At 45.3% G+C, this 13003-nt stretch overlaps 1 protein-coding gene across 17 annotated transcripts in view; it reads right to left on the bottom strand.

The window, feature by feature from the left end:
* YAP1 (Yes1 associated transcriptional regulator) overlaps nt 1-13003 on the bottom strand; it is a 197403-nt gene that overhangs the window by 36937 nt on the left and 147463 nt on the right. For 7 of the 17 annotated variants that reach the window (XM_043504190.1, XM_043504193.1, XM_043504185.1 and 4 more), the window contains 2 exons: nt 8047-8240; nt 3389-3436 (listed from right to left, as the gene is read on the bottom strand). In XM_043504190.1, coding sequence (XP_043360125.1) covers nt 3389-3436; nt 8047-8240 — 242 coding nt within the window. The remainder of the gene's footprint in view (nt 1-3388; nt 3437-8046; nt 8241-13003) is intronic. The other 10 variants (XM_043504187.1, XM_043504191.1, XM_038378160.2 and 7 more) reach the window with 3 other exon arrangements.

The raw sequence follows: 13003 nt of genomic DNA, 5'->3' as shown, positions 1-13003 counted from the left end.
TAGTCTACTGAAGAAGTATATTATTTCTGACTAAAGTCAGCCCTGATTCACCAGGCTGTTCATAACCTGGATTAGTTATGCTGATTGTGACTTCAATTATATTATTGCTAGAGACATGGACCTAAAACTTCCAAGAAACTTTTAGAGCACCATTTCCACTAGTAGTTCTCTAATCTTCCTCCATCTGCAGCACAGCATCATCTTACTAAAGTGACATATGAGGAAAGCATAAACAAAAGGTACTTTTAGATGCCACTGTATCAACAGTCAAGAACAAAAAATGCTTCAACAGAGTGACCTACTGACTGTGTTCTGTCTACCTCAGAGCACTCTGAAACCTAAGTCCTTTAAACCAAAAGGAAGACTAGTACACAATAGGTCCCATGACCTGATGTGAACAAAGTTGAGCCCCAACATAAACCTGAATTTAATAAATCAGACTTTAATCCCGATTTTGCCACATACCTCATTAACCAATCCCAGACCATAAAATAGGATTGAGGGTGGACAACTGCTGACAATAGTCTCATGCTTGTTAAGTGGCAAAGAGGTCCTCAGCTAACTTATAAATGTCATTAAAGGCAAAGATGCTGAAATCACTAAGGACTCCAAGACCATCCATAATTTTTAGCTGCTCTAGTCTACCCAACTAATTAAACTCAAGACCCCATAACTGCACTCTGGACCCTCTGGTTTCTGTTGCATTTTATCATGGTTAACTAGAAATTCAAAAGTAGTTTAAAAAACTGACACTTTTACTTGAATTAAATATGAAAATACTCCATATAATATTTTCTGCATTGTTTCGGTATTTATACTGTCCCAAATTTTTCAATTTGCTGCATATTTTTGTGTTGTCAAGTATCTGCAACAGCTGTTGTGGGAAAGGAAGAGAAGGTGGAAGTTCTGACAGCTGGGTTGGAATAAGGTGGGGCTTTTGTACATGGGAAGGCGTGGAAGGCAGTTTGGGATGGGGGGGAGAGGGGGAGAAGAAGCTCCTCTTTACCATCCATTTGTGAGCAAGGGTTTAGGTAACTTAATTTTGTGATGACTGGAAAGGACTTGAATTACTCCCTCATCCAGCAAACCTTAACAACCAGTTATTCCATTCTTCACCACTGCATCCAACAGTGATGTCTTGCTCCTAAAATTATCAGTGAAGAAATGTTGGCATTTTAATGATCAGTTAGGTTTCAGAGTTGCCATGGCATAGATAAACGGGAAAGCTATTTTTTGAAGGGATGTCTGTTCGCAGGCTCAAGGAGACAGCACAACATGTGTTCTCATGAGGATCATAGAATATCAGGGTTGGAAGAGACCTCAGGGGGTCATCTAGTCCCCTGCTCAAAGCAGAACCAACACCAACTAAATCATGCCAGCCAGGACTATCTCAAGCCTGACCTTAAAAACCTCTAAGGAGATTCCACCACCTCCCTACGTAACCCATTCCAGTGCTTCACCACCCTCCCAGTGAAAAATATTTTTCCTAATATCCAACCTAAACCTCCCCCACTGCAACTTGACACCATTACTCCTTGTTCTGTCATCTGCTACCACTGAGAACAGTCTAGATCCATCCTCTTTGGAACCCTCTATCAAGTAGTTGAAAGCAGCTATCAAATCCCCACTCATTCTTCTCTTCTGCAGACTAAACAATCCCAGTTCCCTCAGCCTCTCCTCATAAGTCATGTGCTCCAGTCCCCTAATCACTTTTGTTAGCTTCCACTGGACGCTTTCCAATTTTTTCACATCCTTCTTGTAGTGTGGGGCCCAAAACTGGACACAGTACTCCAGATGAGGCCTCACCAATGTCAAATAGAGGGGAATGATCACGTCCCTCTATCTGCTGGCAACGCCCCTGCTTATATAGCCCAAAATGCCATTGGCCTTCTTGGCAACAACGGCACACTGTTGACTCATATCCAGCTTCTCGTCCATCGTAACCCCTACTTACTTTGGAGGTTCTCTTTGCAACTATAAGGGCTAGAAATTTACTTTTTAAGGTGATGGATTCTGACACTATTTTTCAGCAGAGTTGGGATGCAGAAATGCAGGATACATAGGCTTTCATTATACTACGTTTTCTTACAGTAAAAAGCACAGCACAAAGCTTGTATATGCTACACACAAACTGCCAATGAGTGTTGTCCAACGAATGGGTATATTAACAATAAACATATGACGAGTGCAAATTCTGAAGACAATTCAGTCCTAAGAACACATCTAGGGAAAACCACCTTTTCAGCAATATATTACATTGCTTTCCAATTCCCAATGGTTTGAGAGGAATTCACAATCAATTGGTTATGTATTCAGAATCCTATTACGCCTTAAATTCTGGTAATTTCCTCTTGCACTGATGTATGTTTGTTTTGGTTTTGGTGCACAGTAAGTGCCTGTTTAATTACAGGTTTCAGAGTGGTAGCCGTGTTAGTCTGTATCAGCAAAAAGAATGAGGAGTACTTGTGGCACCTTAGAGACTAACAAATTTATTTAAGCATAAGCTTTTGTGGGCTAAAACCCACTTCATCTGATGCATGCAGTGGAAAATACAGGAGAAAGATAGATATACACAGAAAACATGAAAAAATGGGGGTATCTGTCTTCCTCCTGTATTTTCCACTGCATGCATCTGATGAAGTGGGTTTTAGCCCACGAAAGCTTATGCTCAAATAAATTTGTTAGTCTCTAAGGTGCCACAAATACTCCTCGTTCTTTTTGTTTAATTACAGAATTTAAATGACTGAGTTTTGATTTCCATGTTGCCCATTATCTGATTCCAGCAACTATTTTGGCTGTTTAATTTTATATATATTTTTATATATATATATATATATATATATATATATATATATATATATATATATATATAAACACACACCTTAAAAAAAAGAAAAAGAAGAAGAAAAAAACTCTTGTAAAGATTCTGAGTCATCTTTTATTCAATGAATTAATGTATAGGGTACTCATCTCAAGATAATGTTTGTTTTAGATATAAACACTGTGCTGATCAAAACATACTTCACATCTGAAGAGTATTTAAAAACCATTAGCTACTACATTACATTTAATGGGAGGTTTGCTTACACGTCTATTCTGATGGGATGAGAATTGGAATTTCAATATCATCAAGATTGAAAAACAAGAGAAAGTTCTTTGCAATGCAAAAAGCGTAACAAATTCCACGTTCACTTTAAAATACTGAAATGATGAAGTAATGAAGCACTCAGCATCGATGTTAGGGATCACAACAAGAGCAGTGGCTTAAAAAGGTATGGCAGAGCCAGCTGTTATTCAGAATGGCTTCACGTAAAACATGTTCCTCAGCTAGCCTAATTTAATACTTTAATTGTTTCTTATTACACTGAATCATCAGTTAAGAGCCTACCTGACGTTTTGGAGAATTTGCTGTGCTGGGATTGATATTCCGCAATGCCTAAGAGTAAAAAAATAAGATGGATAAAAATTACTTTAAGCTGCATGATTTGGCTGTGCAGGCTGACTTACAAACACCATCTTGTAGTATCAAGTCCCCAAGACAGCCCGAGATGAGACAAGGTAAGGGAGTTAAGAGTTGATGAAAATCACTTTACCATGAAACAAAACTCAAAGGTTTACTGAGCATGTGAACATGACAGAAAAGCTTAACGGCAAAGAAGAACATGGAGGGAACTGACGGTCACCTGATCCAAAGTTAGTCAGATTTCTCAAGGAGAGCTGAGGTAGGAAAACTAGAAGGCCCATCTAGAAGCATGCTAGCATAGGGTAGACGTTTGCTGGAGGATTAATAGCGAAGCAGAAACAGCAGAGGACTGGGTGCTTAAGCAGAAAGGGAGTCCTGATGCTATCTTATTTAGGCACATCTTAAGAAGAAGTACCGAATTTTAAAGATGACCCAACCTATATCAAGAGATGCTAAAGATTCCTACAAACAGGCCTTGAGTTCAGAAGGGACAATGGGAGTCAGACTCCAGGTCAAGGAAAGAATACCACAGGTGATGAAGAAAAAGGAAGAGGGCATGAAGATATTATCCTCTCCTGATATAAGGCCCATCACCAAAGTGGAAAGGGAAGAGGACAAGACTTTAAAAGTTTTTTTCAAAACAAAAGACTAGGGGTATCAGTGCTTCCTTCATCAGTGCTACAAAACTGAAGATAACCTAAATTTCTGGGACAAGATGGTAGCCAACCTTCTACCAAAAACCCAGAAAGAAAAATGCTAATGGAACTTTTAAAGTGGCGATTGTGGAAACAGACATCATGGTCTGGTTGGATTTTCTTCCCCAAGATTACCCAGTTGCAAAACTAACGAAGTCCATAATCTACAACTGAATCTGGGTAAATTGTTAAATTAAAAGCTAGTTAAAACAAAGTAAAAAAGGAACATGTTAAATGCTCTGTTAAGTATGCTGCTTGTAAGTAAATAATTACACTTTTGGAATTCCTTCCTTATGATGGCAATATAAGCAATGCCTCACACATATATATATTTTTCCCCTCACATTTTCCTTCCTGTAACTCATTTAAAGAAGCTGCTTATAATGGGTTGTGTGTTTAGTTAGTGTATCAATATACTTAATTCACTGCTGACTGGATATTTGGAACACCTTTACCCCATGTTGAAAGCTGGCTTAACTAAACTACAGTGCATGATGTTTTCCTTTTGTCTTTATAGCGTTCGTACTTATATTGCTGTTATCCTTTGAAAACATTGGGCTACTTGAATAGTGAATATTTTTACAGCACTTTCCATCTTCAAAGTGCTTTCAATCACTAATCTTCACAATACCCTGCGAGATAGTAAATAAATGTGACCACATTTTACAAATGGAGAAACTCGGGTGGAAAGTTTAATTGGGTTGCCCAAGGCCACAAAGGGAGTCAGAGCTGGGATTCAAAATCCAGAGTTCCTGCCTCCCAGACCAACCAATCTGACACGTAAACCTTAGTTCTCTCAATGACCAGTTTTTGTTACTAGAAAAGTTCTAGAGGGAATGGCATAACATTTAAGCACCAGGTTTAAAATACCTAGACACTAGAGAACAGATTCCAAATCCAGCAAAGCCTATTCAATTGTTCAGCCTGCACACCATTTGGAAGTGGATGAATTTCAGTAATGAGGTGATTCCTCTACATAGAGCATGTAACTTGAAAAACACTTTTGTATCCTTTGGATTGCAATGTGTTCTAAAATCATACTTAAAAAAAAAAAAGTTATATCAAAAAGGTTTTTCCTTAAAATGAAGAACAAAGCAGATGTGAGGAATCATCCTCTCTGGCTCTTGTACGAGTCTGAGCCAGTGATGAGCTGCCAAAATCTTAACCGGTTCCCTATAAAAAGTTCTGATTTAAGGGATGTGCCCCAGTATGTATTTTTTGTACCAACAGGGTTACCATATGTCCGTATTTTCCCAGGAGGAATTTTTAAAATTTAAAAATTCCTCCCGGACGGTGATTTAAGAACCAAAAAGCCTGACCTGTCTGGGAAAATACGGATATACGTTAACCCTGCCTAAAGTTCTTTTTAAAAAAAGATGGGCCTGAACTAGAGATGAGCTCTGTTTCACATGTGTGGGTCCCCGCCACTCCCTGGGGGTGTGCTAGGGTGACCAGATGTCCCAATTTTGGGGTCTTTTTCTTATATAGGCTCCTATTACCCCCCAACCCGTCCAGATTTTTCACACTTGCTGTCTGGTCACCCTAGGGTGTGCACATGTGTGGGTCCCAGCTGCTCCCTACCCCCCTCATTGAAGCAGGTGTGCAAGATTACTGCCCTGGGAACTGCAGGGCACCAGTGGATGTGGGGCCAGCTGCAGACAGGGGCGTGGGGCAGGGCTAGATGGAGGCAGGGGGTGTAGGGCTAGCTGCGGGCAGGCATGGGGCGCGGGGTTGGCTGGAGGCAGGGCAGGAGGGCGCGGGGTTGGCTGGAGGCAGGGCAGGAGGGCGCGGGGTTGGCTGGAGGCAAGGCAGGAGGGCGCGGGGTTGGCTGGAGGCAAGGGGGTGTGGGGCTGGCTGGAGACGGGCAGGCTGCGGGCATGGCAGGGGGTGCGTGCGGCAGGCGTTGGCTGGATACAGGGCAGGGGATGCGGCAGGGGCTGGCTGCAGGCAGGGGGTGCAGGGTGGGCTGGAGACAGGGCTGGGGATGCGTGCGGCAGGGGCTGGCTGCAGGCAGGGCAGGGGTGCGTGCGGCAGGGGTTGGCTGGATACAGGGCAGGGGGTGTGTGCGGCAGCGGCTTGCTGCAGGCCGGGGGTGCGAGGGTGGCTGGAGACGGGCTGGCTGCAGGCAGGGGGTGCGAGGGTGGCTGGAGACAGGCTGGCTGCAGAGGCAGGGGTTGCTGCGGTGGCTGGAAACGGGCTGGCTGCGGGCAGGGCAGGGGGTGCATGATGCAGGGGTGGCGGGAGACGGGCTGGCTGCGGGCAGGTGTGTGTGGGTGGCTGGAGACAGGGGCTGGCTACAGGCAGGGCAGGGGGTGCATGCGGCCCGGGCTGGTTGCAGGCAGGGGGTGCAGGGGTGGCTGGAGACAGGGGCTGGTGCGAGCAGTGGGTGCTGGGGGTGTGGCAGGGGCTGGCTGCAGTCAGGGCAGGGGGTGGCTGGAGACGGGCTGGCTGTGGGCAGGGGAGGGGGTGTGGCAGGGGTTGGCTGCAGGTAGAGGGTGCGGGGGTGGCTGGAGGCAGGGCAGAGGGTGGCAGGAGACGGGGGCTGGCTGCAAGCAAGGTGGTGGGTGCTCACGGGGAGAGCAGCAGGACGCAGCCCAGGCCCAGCAGAGCAGCCGGGGACCCACCAGGCAGCATCGGAAGCCCCAGGGCCAGGGCCAGGGGAGCAGCAGCAGCAGGGCTTGTGCCCAGGGCCAGGCGGCAGCCCACGTGGCTCCCACAGCGCAGCGCCCCCGGCAGCCGGAGGAGGAATTACATCACTTCCCGGTCGGCCCCATCAAAGCCTCAGCGCCCCCTGAAAGAAAGCAGGTTAACAACTGGTTCTAAAACTGGTTCAAAATTTAACAACTAGTTCGTGCGACCTGGTGAGAACCGGCTCCAGCTCACCACTGGTCTGAGCTCTCTGGAGGTGAAAAATGTTCTCAGAGAAATCTCCAATGAGATCATTACTCTGTGGTGCTCTCTTACTTGTACCACGCTAATGACACTTCAACTAGCGAAGATGTTTGCTCTTTGGGAATTTTGCTTAGGAAAAACTCTTGCATCTAGCAAGTCTAGAGCAGTGGTTTTCAAACTTTCGATCGTGACCCACTACTGGGTTGCCTTGCTCAGCACCCAGGGACCCTGGCGGCTGGCCAATAAAAGCTAGTAGTCCCTACCTGTTCTGACACTGCGCTGCACCCTGGAAGCGGCCTGCAGTAGGTCCGGTTCCTAGGCAAGGGAGTCATGGGGCTCCACGCGCTGCCCGCCCCCTCCCCCCCCAAGCACTGGCTCCGCACTCCCATTAGCCAGCGGGTGGCGTCTGCCGGGGAGAGTTGCGTGGAGCTGCTTGTGCCTCTCTGCCTAGGACCTTCCGGGGCGCAGAGTGGTCCGCGGTGCCAGGAGAGGAGGGAAGCCTGCCCCTGTACCCCGGCTGCGCAGCTGACTGGGAGCCACTGGAGGTAAGCCAGCGCCCCAATCCCCAGCCCTGAGCCCCCCCAAATCTGGAGCCCCCTCCTGCACTCCAAACCCCTAATCCCCAGCCCCACCCCAGAGCCTGCATCCCCAGCTGAGACCTGACCCCTCTCCTGCACCCCAACCCCCTACCCAAGCCCAGAGCCCCCTCCCACACCTGAGCCCCCTCACTCCCGGCCTCAGCCCTGAGCTCCCTCGCACATCCCAAACCCCTTATCCCCAGCTCCGTTGGGTCGCAGGCATCAACAATTTTCTTCCATCAGGTCGCCAGAAAAAAAGTTTGAAAACCACTGGTCTAGAGCTTCTGCTACTGAGGTGACATCATAAAGAATGTAGCCAAGTCCTTGTGTGGTCACCGGTGCTTTATGCTTGCTGAAATTGCCACGTAAGTGCAACAACAAAAACATACAAAAAATATAGTGGAAGTCTGTGTCTAACCTGTGGCCTCACCTGCCGAAGCAGTTCTTGATGCTTCAGTCGCAGCCTCTCTTTTTCCATCTGCAGCTGTTGCAGTCTCATCTGTTGCTGCTGATTGGAGCTGCCCCCACCCATCACTCCACCTTGAGGACTCTGAGGAGCCAGTGGGGGTGGTTGTTTCACTGGACCACTTTGGCTGATTCGCTGATTCATAGCTATGGAGCCAAAACAATAAAAATGTACATTTTAAAATGACATTCAAACATACGGGAAAGGAAAGAAACATGCTGAAAGTAATTTTACAGAACTTGTAACCCATTGCAAACCATGGCACTACAGACCATACACCTGCACTGATTTTCCACAGGTTGCGAGATAGAAGTCCAAAATAGGCAGATGCTGTTGTTGTGGGATCAGAGTATGCTCAACTTGTACATGCATTTTTTGAAAATCTGGATCTATGTTTTAAAGGTGGGTACCAAAACGCAGCTGTTCATTCTAAATGGCAGTAATCAAAACATTACAATAAAATTTGACTGATTTTACTTCCACTTTTTATAGTTGTTTATTCTCATCTTTAGGACAAGCGCAGGCATGATTTACTCATGTTCTTGAGATGTAACAGACTCAATATTGCTTTCACAGAATCCTACATATTCAAATGACAACACATATATTGAATCATCTCATCTATATCCTCTTACTTTGGATAATTCCCGGATATATTTTCTAGTTTTAAATGACCCAGCTGATGGTCTTTTATGACTTCCCCTAAGAGACTATTACATAGTAAAATCTTATTGTGTCAAGGAAGCTTTTTACAACAGTCAGCTTAATTTTTCCTTCAAATTTCATCCAGTTAGTTACTTCTAGTTATACCTTCCTGTGCAATCCTAAGCAATTTTTCCATCATCCTTAGTGCTGACAAATTTCAGATATTTGTATGTTCTACCCTCTGTTCAGCCAACATTTACACACTTAGGTCTATAAATAAAATCAATCCCTCAGTTAGAGTTCTTAAAACTCCCTCCCAGTTTGTCATTATGTCTGGTTTTGAAGCACTCAGAACTGAAATGTAATGCGACAGTGGTTTTACTAAAATCATACAGAACTTCTCTATTCTGTGATGCTTCTCTATGCATCTTCTTCCCCAGCTTCATCCTCTCAGGTCATTCTGGTGATAATTTCTGACAGATGAAGGGAAAAGAAAGATGGTGGTGGCAGAAGACACAGGCTGTAAAATATTAGTTGCAAATAGTTACGACTTTTTTGAAGTAACTACTCAGTAGGCACAGAGGAGGATTCTTAGTCTCTACTATGGTATCTGCAGGTTCTCAAACAACAGATTTAGTCTGTACAGGATTTTCTGCTGTAGCCAGACTACACTGCTTCAGAGGCAGATTTCAGCACCCCCAGTTGTGAGGACATTTCTTACTTTGCAGAGAAAACTGGACATGCAAAGCATGGTCTGAACTCTGAGCATTGCAGCCAAGCAGGATCTTGAAAGGCTGGAGGCTAAGCTGTCTCTGATTCAGAATTAGGCAAGTGACGCTGAGACTCTGGATGTAATGGGCAAACTTTATTTCACAACTGGTTTTTGAGACTACAGTAGAACCTTAGAATTACAAAGGCCAGAGTTACGAACTGACCAGTCAACCACACACCTCATTTGGAACCAGAAGTATGCAATCAGGTAGCAGCAGAGACCAAAAAAAAGTAAACACACTACAGTACAATATTAAACAAACTACTAAAAAAAAAATGAAGGAAGAACAGCATTTATCTTCTTCATAGTAAAGTTTCAAAGCTGTAGTGAGTCAATGTTCAGTTGCAAACTTTTGAAAGAACAACCATAATGTTTTGTTCAGAGTTATGAACAACCTCCATTCCTGAGGTAACTCTGAGGTTCCACTGTATGTCCTTCCTGACCAGTGAAAGTTGGTGAGGGGCCAAGTGCTGTGTCCGCTGATGGCACTTGTTAATGCCTTGTTTTAAAGGAATGCAGGCAGGGGTGAAAGTAAGTTAAAGGACTTACTGGTACGCTGGAGTCCTGAGCAGGGGGCGTAGCCTCAACTGGAAGAGGCAGGGCCTTACATCACTGGGCCCTTTAAATCTTGATTTAAAGGGCCCGGGGCTCCAGCTGCGTTAGTAGCAGCTGGGAACCCCGGGCCCTTTAAATCACCCCCAAGCTACCAGCTGCAGAGACAGCTGGGAGCCCTGGGGCTTGGGGGCGATTTAAAGGGCCCAGGGCTCCAGCGGCCGCTATCGCAGCTGGAGCCCCGGGCCCTTTAAATCACTGAGGAGCCCTGGGGGCTCCCGGCTGCCACTGCTACCCCAGGGTTCTGGCAGAGCTTTAAAGGGCCTAGGGCTCTGCTGTGGTAGCGGCTGCCGGAGCCCTGAACCCTTTAAATCCCTGCCTGAGCCCTGCTGCAGCAGCGGCAGGGCTCTGTTGGTGATTTAAAGGGCCCTGGGGTTCCAGCCACAGCTACTATCCTGGACCTTTAAATCCCTGCTGGAGCCCTGGGGTAGCAGTGGCAGGGCTCCGGCGGCGCTTCAAAGGGCCCCGGGGCAGTAGCAGTGGCTGGAGCTCCAGGGCCCTTTAAATCCCCACTGGAGCCCTGCCGCCACTACCCCAGGGCTTTAAATTGCCGTCTGGGAAAGCCGGTCCAGGTACGGCACATCGGCTCTTGCTGGGGCATACCGGCTTACTTTCACCTCTGAATGCAGGGCACACTATGTTTTTAAAGAAACACGTACAATCTCTGCTTTCTCTCCCACTGAAACGGTCAACCTGTATAATTATGACAATCTTCCATTCTGAGTTAAGAATAGGAAGAAGGCTGGATGACAGAACTCAGTATCTAGGAGCCTCAGACCTTTGTCAATCTGCTTTTATCACTAACTGATACTGGTGGTGTGGGTTGCTGATCTCCCAGCAATGGTTATCAAGAGTCCACGCTGCTTCTGGAGTTCCAGCTGTCTTTGAAACCCCTGACTGTGAAGAGTTTAGTCTACTCCCAAAGTGCAAGCAGTTTAGGCTAGCTTCCTGTAATTTGCTTCTTTTCTGTCAGAGAGATCCTAAAGGGTAGTTTTGGGCATTTGCTTTTCTGCCCTTATGGCCCTCTAATAGGGGGAAATAAAACAGGTATATTCCATCATCTTTGCTGTTCAGTATGGAGGTTGGGATGATTAGTAAGTAGGAATGGATTTTGCCATCTCTCCCCACACAATATGCTGCCAGTATTCAACTCTGAGACTCCATTTTATCTCAGACAGACAGTATGATTGAGCACCTTCCATAGTCTCCAATAGTATATGGAGTGTAGATGAGAGTGAGCTGGATGAAGATCATTTCAGGTTAGATTGAGGTGATGATGGTGGGCTGGGAGAAGCAACCAAAGGATATGGCAAAGATTATATTTGCCCCTCTAACTGAGGGCATGTTTGTCAATAGAGTGCATGATTTAAGGAGGTGGTATTTATCAGACAGCAGCTGATGTCATACAGCAGCAGTGACCACAACTTTCTCCACATTTGTGGAGATAGTTACAAACTCCTCTCGCAGATGCAGACCATGCAACTGTCATTCCCACCTAATCATTTCAAGTTTAGATGATGCAATGCACTGTTACACAGAACACCTTTAAATCAACCTGGAAACTAAAGCTGACACAGAAGGTAGCAGACTATTGTAAAGCTGGGCATCTCCATGAACATGTGATACCAGAGCTTAAGGATGTGCACTGGTGTTTTTTTTTTTAATTTCCTCTGAATAGAGGGTATGTATGTATAGCATGCATCTTCACAAGGAAAAATAAAAAGGTGTGTTCTTAAAAAGCTTTAGGAAACATGAGGTAAAAATCGCTGTGAAGCCAAGGCAATTTTAGTTTCCATGTGTTAGCAGCTTGAAGTGAACTGCAGGCCTTCCATTAGTGCTTACCTTTACCTGGTAATGTGTTAAAATTACAGTTATCTTGTCTTTGCTGAGATTTTCGCTAACATGTTAACTAAAATGAGGTAACACATGACATGAACACACTTTATTTCCCAATCAAGACAAGGTCGAAGAAGCTGATTATGATTTATAAAGCCCAACACAGCTTGGGACCTGCCTACTTGAAAGACCTGCCTCTTTCTCCATGAGACACTGCCATGGCTGGAATCAGCACAGGTGTTAGAGCTGGAGTTTACTAATTTGTTAGTGCCAAAGACATGCTGCAAACACAGTTACCAGGGCAGGCATTCAGGGAAGGAGAATGGTGGGGATTTTCTTTTAGTGGGAAGTGGATTAGAGTTTATGGGAAACTGAGGAAGGAGTTTGATTTTTGGCTAATAGGCTGTTTTGGTGTAATGAAAAGTCAGCTGCTTTGTCTTTGTTTGACCAAATTTTTAATTATAATCTAATAGGGCACCTAGAACCCTATTTGTTTGTTTTTTAAATAGGAGAAGCTACTAGTGTCCTCATATTTAGGTTAACACTTTCCCTTATAAAGGATTTTTGTGACTTTTTTTTTTTAAATATAAAAGTTTTCACACCTCCACAGGTTGCAGCAGGCATTTGTTATGTGGCTAGGGGAGAATAGCCCCCATAGTAGAGAAGTGTCTTTTCTTCATCTGTGAAATAAGATACAGATTTAACTGAGTTGTAATCCTTACTTTCTGGCTCCCCCATTAAATCCCCAGGACCCAACAGCCCATTCTCCATCTAGAGATTCCATATGGAGCAGAAGTCCCCCACTTCCTGGAGGGGGAATGAAAGAAAGCTGTGTCAAACTCCCAACAATCACCCTCTGGACCCAGCACATGGTCACTGTGCCAGTGACTCATTTCCCCTCATGTGGAATTACAGCCTTCTCCTGCTGCCAGCTAAAGTATAAATGGTAGAAGTCTGTGCTACATTGCTGAAGGTTCATGACGGAAAACCTGATAATGAAGCATGATGGTGAGATTTTTACAGCTGAAACTTTTACTTTTGTCC

Source organism: Dermochelys coriacea, chromosome 1, assembly GCF_009764565.3.
Source record: "Dermochelys coriacea isolate rDerCor1 chromosome 1, rDerCor1.pri.v4, whole genome shotgun sequence".
Lineage (NCBI taxonomy): Eukaryota > Metazoa > Chordata > Testudines > Dermochelyidae > Dermochelys > Dermochelys coriacea.
This window is presented reverse-complemented; position numbering and strand designations above follow the sequence as displayed.